A 17,143-nucleotide genomic window follows, 5' to 3' on the forward strand; every position below is an offset into this window, starting at 1 on the left:
TTCACAGATGAATTAATACTTCTATGCATATTCTGATATTATTATTATTAATATTGGAAGTGTAATGACATTCTTTAATTCCAAGTTCACTTGTACGAAGCAGTACTTAAGAGAAGTCCTGATATGTTTTTTTCTCACTCAACAGAAAATACATGTTTTCAAGAAGACATTGCAGGCTTTGATCTATCCAATATCATCAACTACACCCCATAACTTTGAAGTTTGGACAGCTACAACTCCTACATACTGTTATGAATGTGAAGGTCTACTTTGGGGCATAGCAAGGCAAGGCATGAGATGTACCGAATGTGGTGTTAAATGTCATGAGAAGTGCCAAGACCTTCTAAATGCTGACTGTTTGCAGAGTGAGTATTTTCTGTAAATCTAACACTTTCCAGTACGTGACACCTTTTGATTTTGTCTGTATGCTCAGATATTTTCTGAAATAAAGGGCCAAATCATCAGAAATTAGTGAAGACATGTTGATTTTCTTTGGTTCAGGATCTAGCCAGAAACTATGAAAGTTAATTTTGTTCTTGGAACATGAGGAATGTTGCCGGTCAGTTGCAAAATAATGTTTTGTAGCATCAGTATATTATTTACTTTCCATTGCATATGGCAACATCCAGAGCAATTTCTTTCATGAAGTTAACATTCTTTGTTTTAACTCAGAATAACAGAAATGTCAAAGCAAAGATAAAGAAAATACTAAGGATACTCATTGTAGTCATAGTAATATGATTTCAGCAATCAAAATACCTCATTAAAATTATCTCTGTAAACCCATATGGTTCATATGTTAGTGGTTGTAAATACTTTTGAGTATGCCAGCAATAAGGATTATGCTGAGAGAATATCTGCTATTTCAAGTCATTGTAACAAAGGAATCTTAAAGAATATAGATGGCAAGGTAAAATAAATATTACATACTTGTTAGATGGTCTTTCGAATTTACCTTATGAATATTATAGTGCTATTAAAAATGTAATTCTCTTTTCAGAAGTAGTTAAATCACTATAGTAGTATCCACAGGGCAGGGGGAAGAACACAAAAATAGGAGGAGTAAATCAGATCTTTTCTCTTCCAAATACCAAATCGTCTATATATACCAGGAAAATATCAAGCAGGAAATACTTTGGGACTAGAATTAAGATGAAACATCTTCTTTATCTTTTTGTTTGGACTGGAAAACTACATGCAAGTCAGCTAGTTCTGAGTATAATACTTTTGTATTTCTGTGTTTACATTACCTCTAATTTGGTTGCAGTTTACTTCCTGCTAAGCAAGGATACAGGAACTGTTTTTAAATGTTTATTTTGCCACACCTCCACAGAGTGGCTGAGCTGTTATAACTACTCAAAACTAGCAATCCTTTCCTTGGATGTGGTACAACACCTTCAAATGATAATTACAAGTCAATCCCACTTCTCCTACTTCCAAAGAAAGAAATTGCGGCCAAATTGATAAGAGATGAGCTGTTTTTGTAGGTAACACAAACATGCACTTGGCACAAGAGGCATCCTTCCCTGTAACAGCTAAAGCTTGGCTAAAGCTGAAATACATAGAGTAAAATTTTCAGCTTTTCCTCAGTTTCACTTATCTGAAACAAATCTCACTCACTCCAGAGTTTCCCTGGCTCATGAATTATTGCCAGCTCCAAAATACATAAAAAATACTTCAGAGAGCTATATCGTCTTCACAGAATTTTTACAAATATAGAAATGATTAGGTTGAGAGAGAGCTGGCAAAAATAAATAGGATTGCTAGTCATCTGTGCTATAAACATGTTGTAAACATTAAACAGCTTAGTTTTGAAAGAGTGAACCTCTAGAAGATAAACTATGGACAAAAAGTATTTGACTGATCTGAAGGCTCCTGATATTCACATTTGTACACAAAAGTTTTTGAGCATCCTGACATGTTTTTTCATCAGATTCATTATGCAGTGAGTTTGAATATTATGCTACTTCAAGCATTTTAAACATCAATGAAACAAGGTATGTGGACTTCAGCGTTCAATCAAGAAAAAAAAAAAAAAAAAAAAGAATTGACCAGTACAGTTGGATAAATGGCTATTTGTAAAGACAGCTGATGTTAACACACTATAAAGTGAAAGGAATGCATTTCATTGTGGTTATTTTTAGCGCAGTCATCATTTTGGCTGACTTATAGTCACTAGGACATACTGGCCTCTAAGCTTTTTTTTATTATTATTATTCTACATGTAATGACTACTAATGTAGACTGTAGAAACAAATTACCATCTAAAGCTCTTCAGGGTCAATATCTAAGCTTGTTTTAAATTAGGTTTTTAAAAAAGAAATCAGTAGTATATTTGTTAGACTTCTCACCTTCAGCAAGATGCCTCCTTATAGTATTAGGTATAATATTAAATCAATTGATTCCAATCTTGCTGAGTTTGTATTAGTCCCCAGGGTAAAAGGAGCTTGTTAACTTATTGCACAAGGTAAGTTATGATACTGTCTTAATTTGTCTGATCAATACTGCATGAAAAAAGCTGTTGATACTGTCAGCAGTAGAAGATGCAAAAACAGTTGTAATAAAAATTTAGTAGAAATAGAAGGCTATGCTGATTTTTCATAAAACTTCTTTTAATTTTGCATTTTGATGCATATTCCAATTTTATACTGTCTCAAAAATCAGTAAGAATTTCTACAGAAATCCATAATTGTCATTCAGAATGTGTCCATGGTTTGTCCCTAGGTTATGATATTATATCCTTAAAAGAAAATGGAAAACATTGCTTTCATTCATCTTGCAGGAACCACCTGTCTCAATTTCCAGGCAGCTCAGTGATCATCAACTCATGAAATAAAATTACTGGAGAACTCTCCAGATGGTATTTGATTTCATGGTTGCATTTAATTCTTTTTGTATTAATTCCTAATTTTAGTGTCCTTAATCTCCTCATGTCTTATGAGGAGAGGCTGAGAACACTTGGGTTGTCTAATCTTAAGAAAAGGAGACTAAGAGGTGACCTCATTGCTCTCTACAGCTTCCTGAGGAGGGAAGTGGAGACAGAGACGCCAGTCTCTTCTCCCTAGTAATCAGTGACAGGACATGTGGGAATGGCACAAAGCTGCCATCAAAAAATATGATGACGTTTGATGGTATTGTAGAGAAGGAACTGAGTTTCCTCTACAGTGAGAACAGCACTAAAATATCTGAATTCTAATTGCAGAGCAAGTTGTTTAACATTTTTTTATTTTTTTTAACTATCCATTAAAAGGAGCAATAATCCTTTGTACCTCTCAGGAGCTGTGTTAAAAAGACTAACTAGATAATATTTTCCCAACCTTTTGGAAAGGTAATATACTTATTGCTGCTAGTGATGATGATGATTTTAGTTTCATCAAGAATTGGAATAGCCTGCTTAGCACTGCAGGGATTTCAGTTTATGCTTCCAATATTTGTAATACCATTCTGACAACAAAAGTCTGATATTTCTTTCCTCATACACACACAAGATAAAAAGTATGGACATGTTTTTGTAAGTTATTCCAATGCAATGTGTATTGCAGATACATTGATCAGAAACACTTTATACTGACAGACAGAGGGCACTTTATAAAGAGAACTGTAAAGTGCCTCTGAGATTGGTTATGACTTTTAGAGAGAGAAGACTCTCCACAACTCTCTTGGGAAGAATTATGAATAAAACCTGTAACAGCATGGTGTCCTTATACTTTAATTTATTTATTTACAGTAAAAGCTGCAGTGGTTTTGAAGTCCCAGACAAATCAGCACCACTACTTGAGTATTTTATTTCTTTTCCAGAATTATTTTATAGGATAGACCTGACATACCATCATAGGTTAATGCAGTCTAGTAGTCATTATCACATAGATAATATACTTTAATCTCTTCTATCATCCTCATACACTTACTGAAATTACTAATAATGAAAATTTTACTGAAGAGTAGAACCTCTCTATTCCATATATATTATTCACCTGAGTGGTTACTCAAGAAGCATTTTACAAAAAGCCATGAAGTTTGATAACACACAAGCACATGTATTGTGTTGATTGAGTTTTAATATCACAATTTAGTGCCTACTGTTCAGCTTTCTTCTTATGTTTTTTGATATTTGGTAGTACTGTGAGAACAAAGTGTGCTGTCAGGTTGCACTCCAGGTGATATATGGATGATTACCAGCATATCAGCAAAAACAATTGTTACTCTGTCTCAAAACTGATCCTGCAAAGCCTGTGTTCCATCATTCAGTTTCTATTGAGACTGGCCTTTGCAGCAAAGAAATGCATTTCTTTGTTGTAAATATATTTGTTTTATTTAGGAGGTTCTCTGCTTTCTTCTGCCCTGAAGTTTGCATCTACTAATAGGCCTGTATCTTTCTACTTCATAATAGGAAGGAAGGAGACTACAGATCTCTCCCTCAAATCCTACCCCTGGTCTGCAGCTGTTAAGAGCAGGGTAATGCAGATTCACATAATTCTTAGTATGCAAAACTAGATTTCATAAGATTCTCTAACCCCATCTATTTCTTTCCAGAAACGCAATTGTTTATTAAACAGAGTATTCTTTCCCTGGCTGGTCCCAGTGCTAGAACTTCATTTTCTTTAATCTATTCAGTTGCAACCTGAACGTCATATCTACTCTATGAGAGACAGGGAACAGAACATTCCAGTGTTAGCACAGAGCTTTTGTGAACTGATTTTGCTCACTCATGAGGTTTAAAGAAGAAGAAACAAAGTGTGATAGACTCTGATCTGGAGTGAGGAAGTCAAGTCAGTGTTACAGAACTGTTTGGCAGTTAGGGTAGTCTCAAACTAATCACAATACTTAAATTAAATAGATTTTGAATGCTTCCATTAAGTGAATTTATGTGATAATTGCAATTTATACATTTTTTATGAACACTGTTCAAGTAAGGAATGAAAAAACTTTCCTGGAGTGCAGGCAGAGTCAGTAAATACTGAGATGTATCTGGAAGTGGTCAAGAAACTATCTGATGCTGCTATGCCTGCTTCTTTCTATTGTTCATTAGATTTCCACTATGGGACAGCATAGCAGGAATCCAGGTTAATCTCTTTGCTGTCAAACTAAAAATTCTCTGAAAAATGAGGTGGAAATATTAGCTGGTTTAAACATTGGTTTTGTTAATAATATTTTTGTCCTAATGGAACAAATATGTTTCCTGTATCATCCTACTGTAAAAGGAGAGAGAGAAAGAAATGAAGATATTGCGCTGAATTAGAGAAAAAAGAATATGAAATTTTAGAAATTATTTGTAAATTCATTATTTAAATTTAACTAACTAGTAACAGAGGCAAAGGTCAGAACAAACAGTGTCAGATACTGAACACTTCTGTACACCCTTCTGAAAGAATCAGCGTGCCTAACCGTATAAGAAAATTTAGGTGTTCTGATGTTTTCACAGTATCGATCAGTACTGGATGGTACTGATTCAACAAATATTTCTGCATATAACATGTAACTGGTTGAAGTTGAATATTAACTTGTCATATTAAACTAAGTCAATTGATAATTTTTAGGTATCACAAAGAATAACTATAAGAGTCTTGGTATTATCCACATGAAACATACATCTGCTTTGAGTACTGCAGTATGAAAAATTGTCTGGAGAACTAATTGTCTGGAGAAAAAAAATAACTAAGAAAGCAATATTTTAATAAATGTGTTGACCTTTTCTGTGATTTCAGGAGCTGCTGAAAAAAGTTCCAAACATGGTGCAGAAGATAAAACACAGAACATTATTAGTGCTATGAAGGAAAGAATGAAGATCAGAGAAAAAAATAGACCAGAGGTGTTTGAAGTGATCCAGGAAATGTTTGATATTTCCAAAGAAGATTTTGTACAATATACAAAAGCAGCAAAACAAAGTGTTTTAGATGGGACATCCAAATGGTCAGCAAAAATAACCATCACAGGTAAATTTTCTTCTGACTTGTGTGATCTAAGAGTTCTCTCCTTCCTAGTCCCCTGGTTCAGGAGTAAGATTTATTGTAGTTAGAGCTGGAACTGTATGTTAAATTGTGAATTTGGTGCATCTATAATTGGCCGAATTTGTAACATCCTAACTGGAAGTGTTTTAAGTAAGAGTTGTTGGCAAAAGTACTTTATATTCCACTTCTCTAGGGAGGAAGATAAGTAAAAGATCTTGTTCTGTTTCTTCTACCTCCTACCAGTATCTCCTGTGCTTAAGAATTTTTATTTTTTTTGCCCCTGTTAACCAATTACAAGAGTTAAAGTTGATGACAATTGAAATACTATTAACACTACAGCTCAACAATTTCACACCCCATTGTTTTGAGATTTATCCATTTTTATTGCCTGAATTAAGGTCAAGCAACTTCTTGCTACTTTATAGAAACTTTCCTAAAACATCAGTTCTTGGTGCTGATGTTTCACACCTTTATGTAGGGTAATTTTCCCAACAGATTTTACAAAATATTTTCCGTATATGTTCTGTAAGACTAAATATATTCACACTGTTACAAAAAATACAGGATTGTCCTTTACTGCTCTTTATGAGCCAAATGATAGGATACCCAAGCACATAAATGGCATTATCTTTGCCAGTTACTCAGTAAATGTGCAAATGTTTTCATACACTCTATGTGCAGGGTAATTATCAGTTTACTAGTGTTGGTACAAAACTCATTTGTATTGTTGAATGGTTCAGTTCTTTTCTTTTAGAAGCAAAACTCATAGTGATTTTAGTTCTGCAGAATCAAGACAATCCTCACAAAGGAACTGTAAAATAATTTAGGAAGTGATGTTGGAAGGAATTTCTGACTTATCATAGAATCATAGAATATCCCGAGTTGGAAGGGACCCATAAGGATCATCTAGTCCAACTCTTGGCACTGCACAGGTCTGCCCAAAGTTTAGACCACGTGACTAAGTGCATAGTCCAATCGCTTTTTAAATTCAGACAGGCTTGGTGCAGTGACTACGTCCCTAGGGAGGCTGTTCCAGTGTGCGACCACCCTCTCAGTGAAGAACCTCTTCCTGATGTCCAGACTAAACTTCCCCCGCCTCAGCTTAACACCATTCCCGCGGGTCCTATCACTGGTGTTTACAGTGAATAGGTCACCTGCCTCTCCACTCCCCTTCGCGAGGAAGTTGTAGACTGTGATGAGGTCCCCCCTCAACCTCCTCTTCTCCAGGCTGAACAGGCCCAGTGACCTCAGCCGCTCCTCATACGTCTTCCCCTCTAGGCCCTTCACCACCTTCATAGCCCTCCTCTGGACACTCTCCAACAGTTTCATGTCCTTCTCGTACTGTGGTGCCCAGAACTGCACACAGTACTCAAGGTGAGGCCGGACCAGCACAGAGTAGAGCGGGACAATCACTTCCCTCGACCGACTAGCAATACCGTGCTTGATGCGTCCCAGGATACAGTTGGCCTTCCTGGCTGCCAGGGCACACTGCTGGCTCATATTCAACTTGCTGTCAACCACAACCCCCAGATCCCTCTCTGCGGGGCTGCTCCCCAGCGTCTCATCGCCCAGTCTGTATGTATAGCCAGGGTTGCCCTGTCCCAGGTGTAGGACCCGGCCCTTGCCTTTGTTAAACTTCATGTGGTTGGTGATCGCCCAGCTCTCCAATCTGTCCAGATCTCTCTGCAAGGCCTTTCCACCCTCATCCGAGTCCACAACTCCTCCAAGTTTGGTGTCGTCGGCAAATTTGCTCAAAACACCTTCTAGTCCTACATCCAAATAATTTATAAAGACATTGAAGAGGACTGGCCCTAAAATGGAGCCTTGAGGGACCCCACTAGTGACCATCCGCCAGCCAGATGTGGCCCCATTAACCACAACCCTTTGAGCCCTGCCCGTCAGCCAATTGCTCACCCATCGTATGATGTTTTTGTTTAGCTGTATGCTGGACATTTTGTCCAGTAGGATCCTATGGGAAACCGTGTCACCAGCTTTGCTGAAGTCCAAAAAGATCACATCAGCTGGTTTCCCTTGATCAACTAGATGGGTGATCTTATCATAAGAGGAAATCAAATTTGTTAGGCAGGACCTATCCTCATGAACCCATGTTGGCTGGGACCAATGACTGCATTGTTCCCCAGGTGCACTTCAATAACTTCAAGGATCATCTTCTCCATAATTTTACCAGGCACTGATGTGAGACTGACAGGCCTGTAATTGCTAGGGTCTTCTTTCTTGCCCTTCTTGAAAATTTGCCAGTTTCCAGTCTACTGGGACCTCTCCAGATTCCCAGGATTGTTGAAAAATAATTGAGAGAGGTCCCGCAATGACATCAGCCAGCTCTTTAAGCACCCTAGGATGGATCCCATCCGGACCCATGGACTTGTATGGATCCAGGTGGAGCAGCAAATCCCACACACGTTCAGGGTCAGTAGGGAGTTTGTCATTCCCACCATCATGGTCCTCCCGCTCACGGCACCCAGGGTCCCGAAGCCCATCATCAGTATTGAAGACAGAGGCGAAGAGGGCATTAAACATCTCTGCTTTGCCTGTGTCATTGTCTGTGAGGAGACCTTCCCCATCAAGTAGCGGACCTATGTTTTCTTTGGTTCTCCTTTTTCCGTTAACATATCTAAAAAAACCTTTTTTGTTGTCTCTCACAGACATGGCCAGCTTCAACTCCAGTTAGGCTTTGGCCACATGAATTTTCTCCCTACAAACACAAACAGCATCCCTGTATTCCTTCCTCATCGCCTGACCCTCCCTCCAGTAGCCCTACACTTTCTTTTTCCGCCTAAGCTCCAGTAGAAGATCCCTGGTCAGCCAGGCCAGCCTTCTGCCCCGCCTGCCTGCCTTCCGATATTTTGGAATCGCCTGATCTTGTGCTTTTAGGAGGCAGTGCTTAAAGACTGACCAGCACTGATGGACGCCTATGCCTTCAAAAGCAGCTTCCCAGGGGACCTTGCTGACTAGTTCCCTGAGCAGCCTGAAGTCTGCTTTCCTCATATCCAGGGCTGACGTTTTGGTGGCAGTTTTCCTTCTGTCACCATAAATTCTAAACTCAACCACTTCATGGTCACTATGACCGAGATGGCCGCCAGTTGCCACGTCTCCCACAAGACCCTCTCTGTTCTCCAGCAACAGATCAAGGAGGGCGCCTTTCCTAGTTGGCTCCCTTAGCACCTGCACCAAGAAGTTATCATCTAGGTGCTTTATGAACCTCCTGGACTTGCTCATGTCAGCTGTGTGGTGATCCCAGTTGACATCTGGCAAGTTGAAATCCCCCATAAGGACAAGTGGAGCCGATCTTGAGGCATCTCTTAGTTCTGCAAAGAATAATTCATCGGTGTTGTCATCCTGGCCGGGTGGTCTGTAATAGACTCCCACAACGACATCCCCTTTATTTGTTCGTCCCTTAATCCTTACCCAGAGGCTCTCAACTTTGCCATCCCCAACTTGAAGTTCCACGCAGTCCAGTCCATGCTTCACATACATCGCCACCCCGCCACCTCGCCTACCCTGCCTGTCCCTCCTGAAGAGCCTGTAACAATCTATTGCAGCACACCAGCCACAGGACTCATCTCACCAGGTTTCGCTTATGCCGATGATGTCATAGGTGTGGGACTTGGCCAAGACTTCTAGCTCATCCATTTTATTCCTCATACTGCGTGCGTTTGTGTAGAAGCACTTCAAATGCGCTTCCCAACATACACTTGTGGAGCCGACCGAAGGACCTCACTGGCACACAGTCCCTCTGACTCTAGCGCACCATCCCTTAGCTCATCACCGGCATGCCTGGTTTTATCCCCTTCCCCCTTCAACTCTAGTTTAAAGCCCTATCTATCAGCCCTGCCTATCAGCCCTGCCAACTCCTGATCCAAAATCCTTACCCCTCTCTGACAGAGGCGCATCCCATCTGATGACAGCAGGCCTGGCGTCACGTAGACCTTCCCCTGATCGAAAAACCCGAAGTTCTGTCAGTTGCACCAGTCCCGAAGCCACGTGTTAATGTGGTGAGCCCGCTTGTCAGCAGCGATCCCCCCTATCGGAAGGACAGAGGCAAACACAACCTGTGCCCCTGATCCTTTAAGTAGTTTCCCCAAAGCCCTAAAGTCCCTTTTGATTGCTCTCAGACTTCTCATTGCTACCTCGTCATTACCAGCCTGAAAGACCAGTAGCGGGTAGTAGTCGGTGGGCTGTACCAGGCGCTTGACTTTCTTAGCTAAGTCTCTCACCCGAGCCCTGGGGAGACAACAGACTTCCCTGTGGGTTGGGTCCGGTCGGCATATCAGGCCCTCTGTCCCTTTCAAAAGGGAGTCCCCCATGACAATAACCCTTCTGTCTTTCTTGACAGACTATGTAGCAATGCAGGGTGTAGGTTGCCTTGCCTTAGGCACCCTCTCCAACTGAGACAGGCTTTCATCTACTTCATTGTTCTGACTATGGTGTTCTAGAGCCTCGTACCTGTTACATAAGGGTAGATGGGAAGGTGAGGTGGGCAGGGACAGGGCTCGCCTACCACCCTGAACAGGAACCTGCCTCCATTCCCCCCCCCATGGCCTAGGTCCCCTCTTACTACATTGTGGGATGAGGGGACTTTTGTCTTCGGCATAGCAGGAGGCACCTGTGCTGCAGCAGGCTCCTAAGTCTGTCTCAGAGAGGGTAGAGTACACCTCCACCAGTCAATTTCCCTCTCTGACTCCCTGATGCTCCTGAGCCTGCTCACCTCCTCCCGAAGCTCCGCTACCTGTTTGAGCAGCTCTTCAACCTGGGCACACCTCCCACAGGTATACCCCTCACTGCTGCTGTTGGATATGGACAGAAGACTCGGGCACACCCTGCAGCCCAAGACCTGGACGGCGGTGTGTTTCCCCGAGCCCTCCGTCTGAGTAGCCACATCGGTGACCGCAGCTGGACAGGCTGCAAGAGATGCGGAGGCCATGGTTTTCTGCCTGGTCGATACCATGGCCAGGTTTCTCGCAAGCAGGCTACCAGTACCGAAGACAAAGACCGCTGTAAGCGGCAAGGGCCCCTCCCTGCTCGCCCTGCCTGCGCGAACTGCCGCACCACACCCTGCTTGCCCGCCCTAGTCACTCACGCTCCCTAGGGGCTGCTTTTGAACAGCCGGGGAGGGGGCGCTGCTCGCTCCGCCTACGCCTCGTCAGCCTCCCTCGCGAGGGCTGCCGGGTCCTGGCAGATCCCTCGGGTGCTTAGAGTGGCCTCGATGCTGAAAAAAAAGCCCTGCCTGTCTTGATGCCCCGCTCCGCTGCAGAACGCGTCTGCCCCCGGAGCCTCGGCAAGAGGCGATATATAAAAGCAGGGCTAACTTCAAAGTTCAGGGCTTTGTCCATACTAGATTCGAAACTCTCTAAGGGTGGAGATTCCACATCATCTCTGGGCAAGCTCCTGCTCACTGGCCAACCAGTTTCAGCAATTAACCACTCACGTTGTAAAATTGCTTTCCTTATATACAGCTGGGATTTCCCTTGCTGCAGCTTACAGCTGTAGCTTCTTATTATTTCACTGAGCAGTTTTAAGAATCTGACTTCATTTTCACTCTTAACTGCTTTTTTGGTATTTGAGGGCTGCAGTTAGATTTTCTCTCAGCTTCCTTTTTCTCCAGGATAAGAAAACCCAACATCTTTAGCTCTTTCTCATATACTGCTTACTCTAACCAAACTGGCACCTTTTCATTGGACCTTTTCCAGTTTGTCAGTCTTGTTTACTGGAGAGCTTTAAAGTGCAGAAACAGTATTTCATCTGGATATGGCTTCACAGGTGTCAAATAAGCAAAATGATAATAATCTGGAGAGGTAATAGTAGTAATCTTTCCCTGCTGGTGTTTCAGAGATATATACTTCTAGGTAAATGTTTTGGGTTATAGAAGACTGCTAATTCTTTCCCTCACTGGCACAATGATGTATCCATCTTTTAAGGAGGGGGAAAAAATAAAAAATAAATAAAAATGTTTTGCCCTGCATTTATCCTTAACCCCAAACTTCTTAAGCCAGGCTGCAAGGCATTTGCTGCAGTCAAATTTTATGGGTACTTTATAGGTGAAGTTTTTACTATGCTTCTCATCAGGAGCAGCAAGTAGGGTATAATTTCCCCTGTGTATTTTATACTGTTAGGTCATCTTCTGCAGTGCAGCTAATGCCAGCAGCATTTGTGCCTGAATATTTGGTTCTGCTCGGAAAAAACATTCCATAAGCATAGTTTTATACTTTCATAAAGCTCAGCTACTTTCATATCAGACCCACCGAGTGGAAAGGGAAAATAAGAAAACGTCTCTTTTCTTTCTCCTTTTCTGCCATATCTGAAAGAATAACAAATTGATGGGGGTCTGTGTGACTTGAAGCTTGACATCAGAAATAAGTGTTCCACAGGCCACACAAATATCTTCTATTATTATAAAACAGATTTTGTGTCTTCAGTTTTGAACCTTGCTTTGTTCATATCACTTTCACACTGCTGGTATAGGAACAGAAGTGTGTTGGGCAGGTAAAGCTGTGATCAAAATACAGCATTTTGGCTCAAATAAAAGCTAATGGCTTTGTCACAATTGCAAGTCCCAAAAATGTAGTTCATATTACATTTTAAGTGAGCTTTTGTACATTTCCTCTGAAATATCCCTTAATACCTTCCAACAGTTGCACTACAATATTCACCATATTCCTTGGTATACAGCACAAGTATTAATAAATAGGACCAGAAATGCCAGTATGTGCTGCAAGAGAACCCCAAACATTATCAAGTGAAGTATGCTGATAACTGGAGAAACAGGCTAGACTTGGGGTCTCCAATGTTGGGTTTGTGTGCGTTGGGGTGCTGGAAGAAAATATTAGAACTAATGTTTTTTAATCTAAGAGATAAGAAAGAAATTAAATTTTACTAATATTTAATATACAGCTTGACACTGGCACTGGGCTGATTCAGTCCATGTGGGAGAGGCACCTGTGTAAGGTAGGGTACAAACACAAGGAGTCCTGGGCAAAGAGTGGGGATTCCACGGCACAGAGGGCTGCTCAGTGGCACCCTTACTCATTCATTCACTTTCATCATATTCTGACATAGTGTAGTTTATGTGTTCAGATAAATGGGTTTATGGATTATATTATCTAGTTTTAACCAAACTAACCATCACAAAATGGAAAGTGGCTCAAAAAGATTCCTGCAAAAAACTGCATTTTGAAGGTAATGCTAATAATATGAGCACAAACAAACAAAACAAAATACCTTCTTATCTAATGATCTAATCAGTTTTAATCAGCAGTGTCTACAGTCATGTGATACTGAATCCAGCACTCTAAAAATTTCATTAAACTTTATGATGAATTTCTAGAAGCCTCTTTGAAGGTTTCTAACTCAATTGCAAAAATAAAAAATCCACATACAGAAATGCTTGTTCTTCCTGACACAGTAAAGATGGTTAAAATAACATATGGAAAACTATGGAGACAAACTAAAATGCATTCCTTTGTCAACAAATACTGTTGGAAGATGCATAGAAAATATTGCTGAAGATTTGAAGAAACAAATAGAAAAAATTAAACAGTGTAAGCAGTTTACTTTAGAGTTGGCTGAAAACAGATATTTCTAACATGTCTCAGTGTGTAGCACTTGCTAGAATCCATTTCAATAATAAAATTCATTAATTACTTTTTTTTTTTTCTGTGGGACTCTAAAGGAAAGATGTACCAGATTGAGTATATTCTCAACAGTCAAAAACTTCTTTAATAAAAAACAAAGTCTTATGGAAAAATTGGCAAGTGGTGGAATGGTTCTATTAACTGGATTAAAAAAATGGATTCTGACGAAAGGTTACGGATATAGCACAAACTATATATTGTTACTGCTCTTTCTTCTGTTATTGCAGCAAATATTGTGGAGCCAGAAATGCACCAAGTGCTACAGGCTGTCATTGGTGTGGTTAATTTTATAAAAGCAAGACCTTTAAATAGACTCTGTATAATACTTATTAATGATATGGAGAATGACCACAAAAATCCCAGTTATTTCATGACAGAGCACATAAATAAGTTGTCAAACTTAACGATGAGTAAGAAATTTTTTTCTTACAAAAAGACAAGTATTCCAAATTTGTTGACTTCTTCCTTGATGAAGTTTTGTGGTTTTTTTGTTGTTTTTTTTTTTTTCTTCCCAAAAAATAAACACATTTAAACTATCTTTTCAGGGCAAAGGTGACATTTTAACATTTAGTGAGAATGGAAACATTTTTTGAAAGTGCTATTGAAAGAACATTTTGAAAACAGATATTTGAAAATGTTTCCATATAGACTTTGCTGCCAAAAGTCACCTACCAAAACTCTTATCTGTACACTTAAAAAACATGGACACAGAATTTTCTACTTTGTTAAAAAATCTTCCAAATGAGGGGTTTCCAATGTGCTTTGAACCCATTTGGTAAAAATACAAAAATTCAAAAATTTAGTTTAATTAGTTTGCAAGAACTGATTGACATCTGGAAAAATGAATGGCTAAATTTCAACAAAACCCTTTGCGTAACTGGTGGATGGGACAGAAAAAATATGTCATGGTTTAGTAGGTGTAGTCAATGATGCACTTCTTCCATTTGGATTTATGTATCTTCTTCATGAGATATCTTTTTCAGCTATGGCAGCCATTAAATCAAGTACCAAAATAAACTTGACTTAAAACCAGATCTTAAATCACTATATCACAAACTGTTAAATCAAGATTTTCATTAATAATGAAGCCTATTCAATTACTTTATTCTCACTAAAAATATTAATGATAATTTCTGAGATAACAAAAAGTATTTTTGTACCATTAATAAAAAAAATATTTAGAACATTGTTTATTTCATGTCTTTTTTTTTTAATTTCAACTTCTGTGTATGTTTTTAACGTACATAATATTATTCATACAGTGCTACATGCCTATACTTTTTAAAAGTAAATCAACAAATACATAAATTGGGGTTGTGTGCTCAAAAAAAATTTTACAATAGTACTATTATATTTCATGGCAGTTTTTGATATATGAGGAAGACTTGTTGGGAGATGGACTTCCCATTTCTATTGCTGAAATGGAGAACTGACATTCAGGAGGGGAAGGAGAAAAGCATTTGGAAAGTGGACTGTGAATGAAATATTCTGTGAGAGTTTTTGTGTGTTTTGTTAGCTATGCATGGCTCTGTTGTCCACACTAAAGCCCAATAGTCTTTGAGTCAGTACATAAACTGTCAATGGAGCTGAGGAATAGCAGATATGTGCCAGGAGAAACCTAGGGACAATCTGAGATCATTCATTAGATGGACTGGGAAAAATGGAGGCCACTCTGAAGGTAGTGGGCGTGAAGCTCAAAAGCATAGTTGTTGAATTGTGTGACAGTCACCAAACTTTGAGGACATGGAGAGGTGTGTGAAGGAAAATATTTAAATCGTATTCATGCTTTTAGTTCTACCTCTAAAGGATACTCTAGGATGCCTTGTGTTCAGGCCAGTATCATGGCTAGCAATTCTGGAAGAAATTTTCTAAGTTGGCACTTAATTCTTCTACATTACAAAAAAAAAAAAAAAGGAGAGAAGAAAAAAAGTGGAGGGAGGTACTTCCTTGCATTCTAAAACTTTTCCTTTAGATTTGCAGTGAACGGGGAAGACGAGATGTTCTAGTTCATTCCTAAGAGTTAATCTGTTCAAGAATGAGGTGTGTAAAAAGTAACAAACTTCAGTGTTTTTTTTTCACTGAAGTCAGCAGATGTGACTGGAACCACATGGGTAGCTGATATACAGAGTGAGAAGGTGCCATTTTTATGTATTCGTTTTTCAGAGCATGCTGAAGGAGCTTCATCATCCACAATGATTGACAACAGAGAATATTTATTAAATGCTACTGCTGATATGTTTTAAATAATATGTGCAAAATAATAAAACCTAGCTTTGCTGATTTTAGGGCCACGGTAAGTGTTTTAATGGCAGTTCTCTGGGTTTAGTAGGCTGCTATTTGTCGATTTTCCTTTCTCTTGAGATTTCCAGTTTTACTAATTATGATGAAAAATCAAATTACATGTATTTATATTTGCTACAAATTGCATATATACATTACCTATATACACACATGAACTGTCATTTATACTTAATACTTAAACAGTTGATAACAACTGATCTGAACTGTCATCCTGTTTATGGTAGAATGGAAACTATTGTGAAAATGCTCATAGTTTCACATGAGAATGAGAAATTACAGTCAGGACCATGCTCCTCATGTCTAGTTTCATAATCCATTGTGCAGATTTTTGAAGGTCTGGAGATTTTCATTTTGAATTTCTTTTGATCTTTGGGATTTTTTTTTAATTTTTTTATTTTGGGGAAGAAAAAAAAGAGAAGATTTTATGATTCAGGATATCATCTGGCTCAAGCTGAATTACACATCAGTATTATTTTGCTGTGATGATGAAATCAAAGTTTAAGAAGAGTATCTGGATTATACATGGCAAGAAAGATATTTGTTTTGTGCTTTCTACTGAATCTAAAATTATTAGCCTATTAAACAATGTTTGTAGATTGTATTCAGTCCAGAACGGTAGCTAGAAAAAACCTTATCTATCTCCAGAGCAACAGAAGCTGGGAAAATTGACCTAGAAAGCTTTGTTTTAGCAGCCCTCATTCTGAGGTCTTTGTTTCCTGTTGCTGCTGTCACCACTTCATTTATTTCTTGGCAATGAAGGCTTATGAGGGCTAAAGCACATTTTCTCCTTTTGTTGCAGTGCTTTGCGCTCAAGGTTTACAAGCTAAGGACAAAACTGGCTCAAGTGACCCCTATGTTACCGTGCAAGTTGGCAAAAATAAGCGGAGAACAAAGACTATTTTTGGAAACTTGAATCCAGTATGGGATGAGAAATTCTATTTGTGAGTATAGAAGATGACATTGTTTCTTGCATTTTTAACTTATATTTTAGGTGATATAATGTTACCAAGTGAAAAACTTACCTAATTTGAAAGCATGTTTTCTGTACTATGTACATTTATAGCATTAATAAAATAGCTCTGAATGGGGAGAGCATACAATTTTGTTATAACTGTATCAATAGTATTCATAGATCTCATATTTGTTGAGGAATCTATTGTTGGTGTCTATTCTAATTTTATAGGGAACTTCAGTAATAAATTGTTTGGACTTTGACCTTAGATGCATTCCTATGCCTCAGACACT

General features: G+C 39.1%; 1 protein-coding gene across 2 annotated transcripts in view; it reads left to right on the forward strand.

Annotated features, from left to right (window-relative positions):
- The window catches only part of UNC13C (unc-13 homolog C), a 164,487-nt gene that overhangs the window by 52,031 nt on the left and 95,313 nt on the right, over nucleotides 1-17,143 (forward strand). For both annotated transcript variants that reach the window (XM_035553925.2, XM_035553924.2), the window contains 3 exons: nucleotides 146-365; nucleotides 5,706-5,933; nucleotides 16,698-16,839. In XM_035553925.2, coding sequence (XP_035409818.1) covers nucleotides 146-365; nucleotides 5,706-5,933; nucleotides 16,698-16,839 — 590 coding nt within the window. The remainder of the gene's footprint in view (nucleotides 1-145; nucleotides 366-5,705; nucleotides 5,934-16,697; nucleotides 16,840-17,143) is intronic.

This window comes from Cygnus atratus, chromosome 11 (genome assembly GCF_013377495.2).
Source record: "Cygnus atratus isolate AKBS03 ecotype Queensland, Australia chromosome 11, CAtr_DNAZoo_HiC_assembly, whole genome shotgun sequence".
Lineage (NCBI taxonomy): Eukaryota > Metazoa > Chordata > Aves > Anseriformes > Anatidae > Cygnus > Cygnus atratus.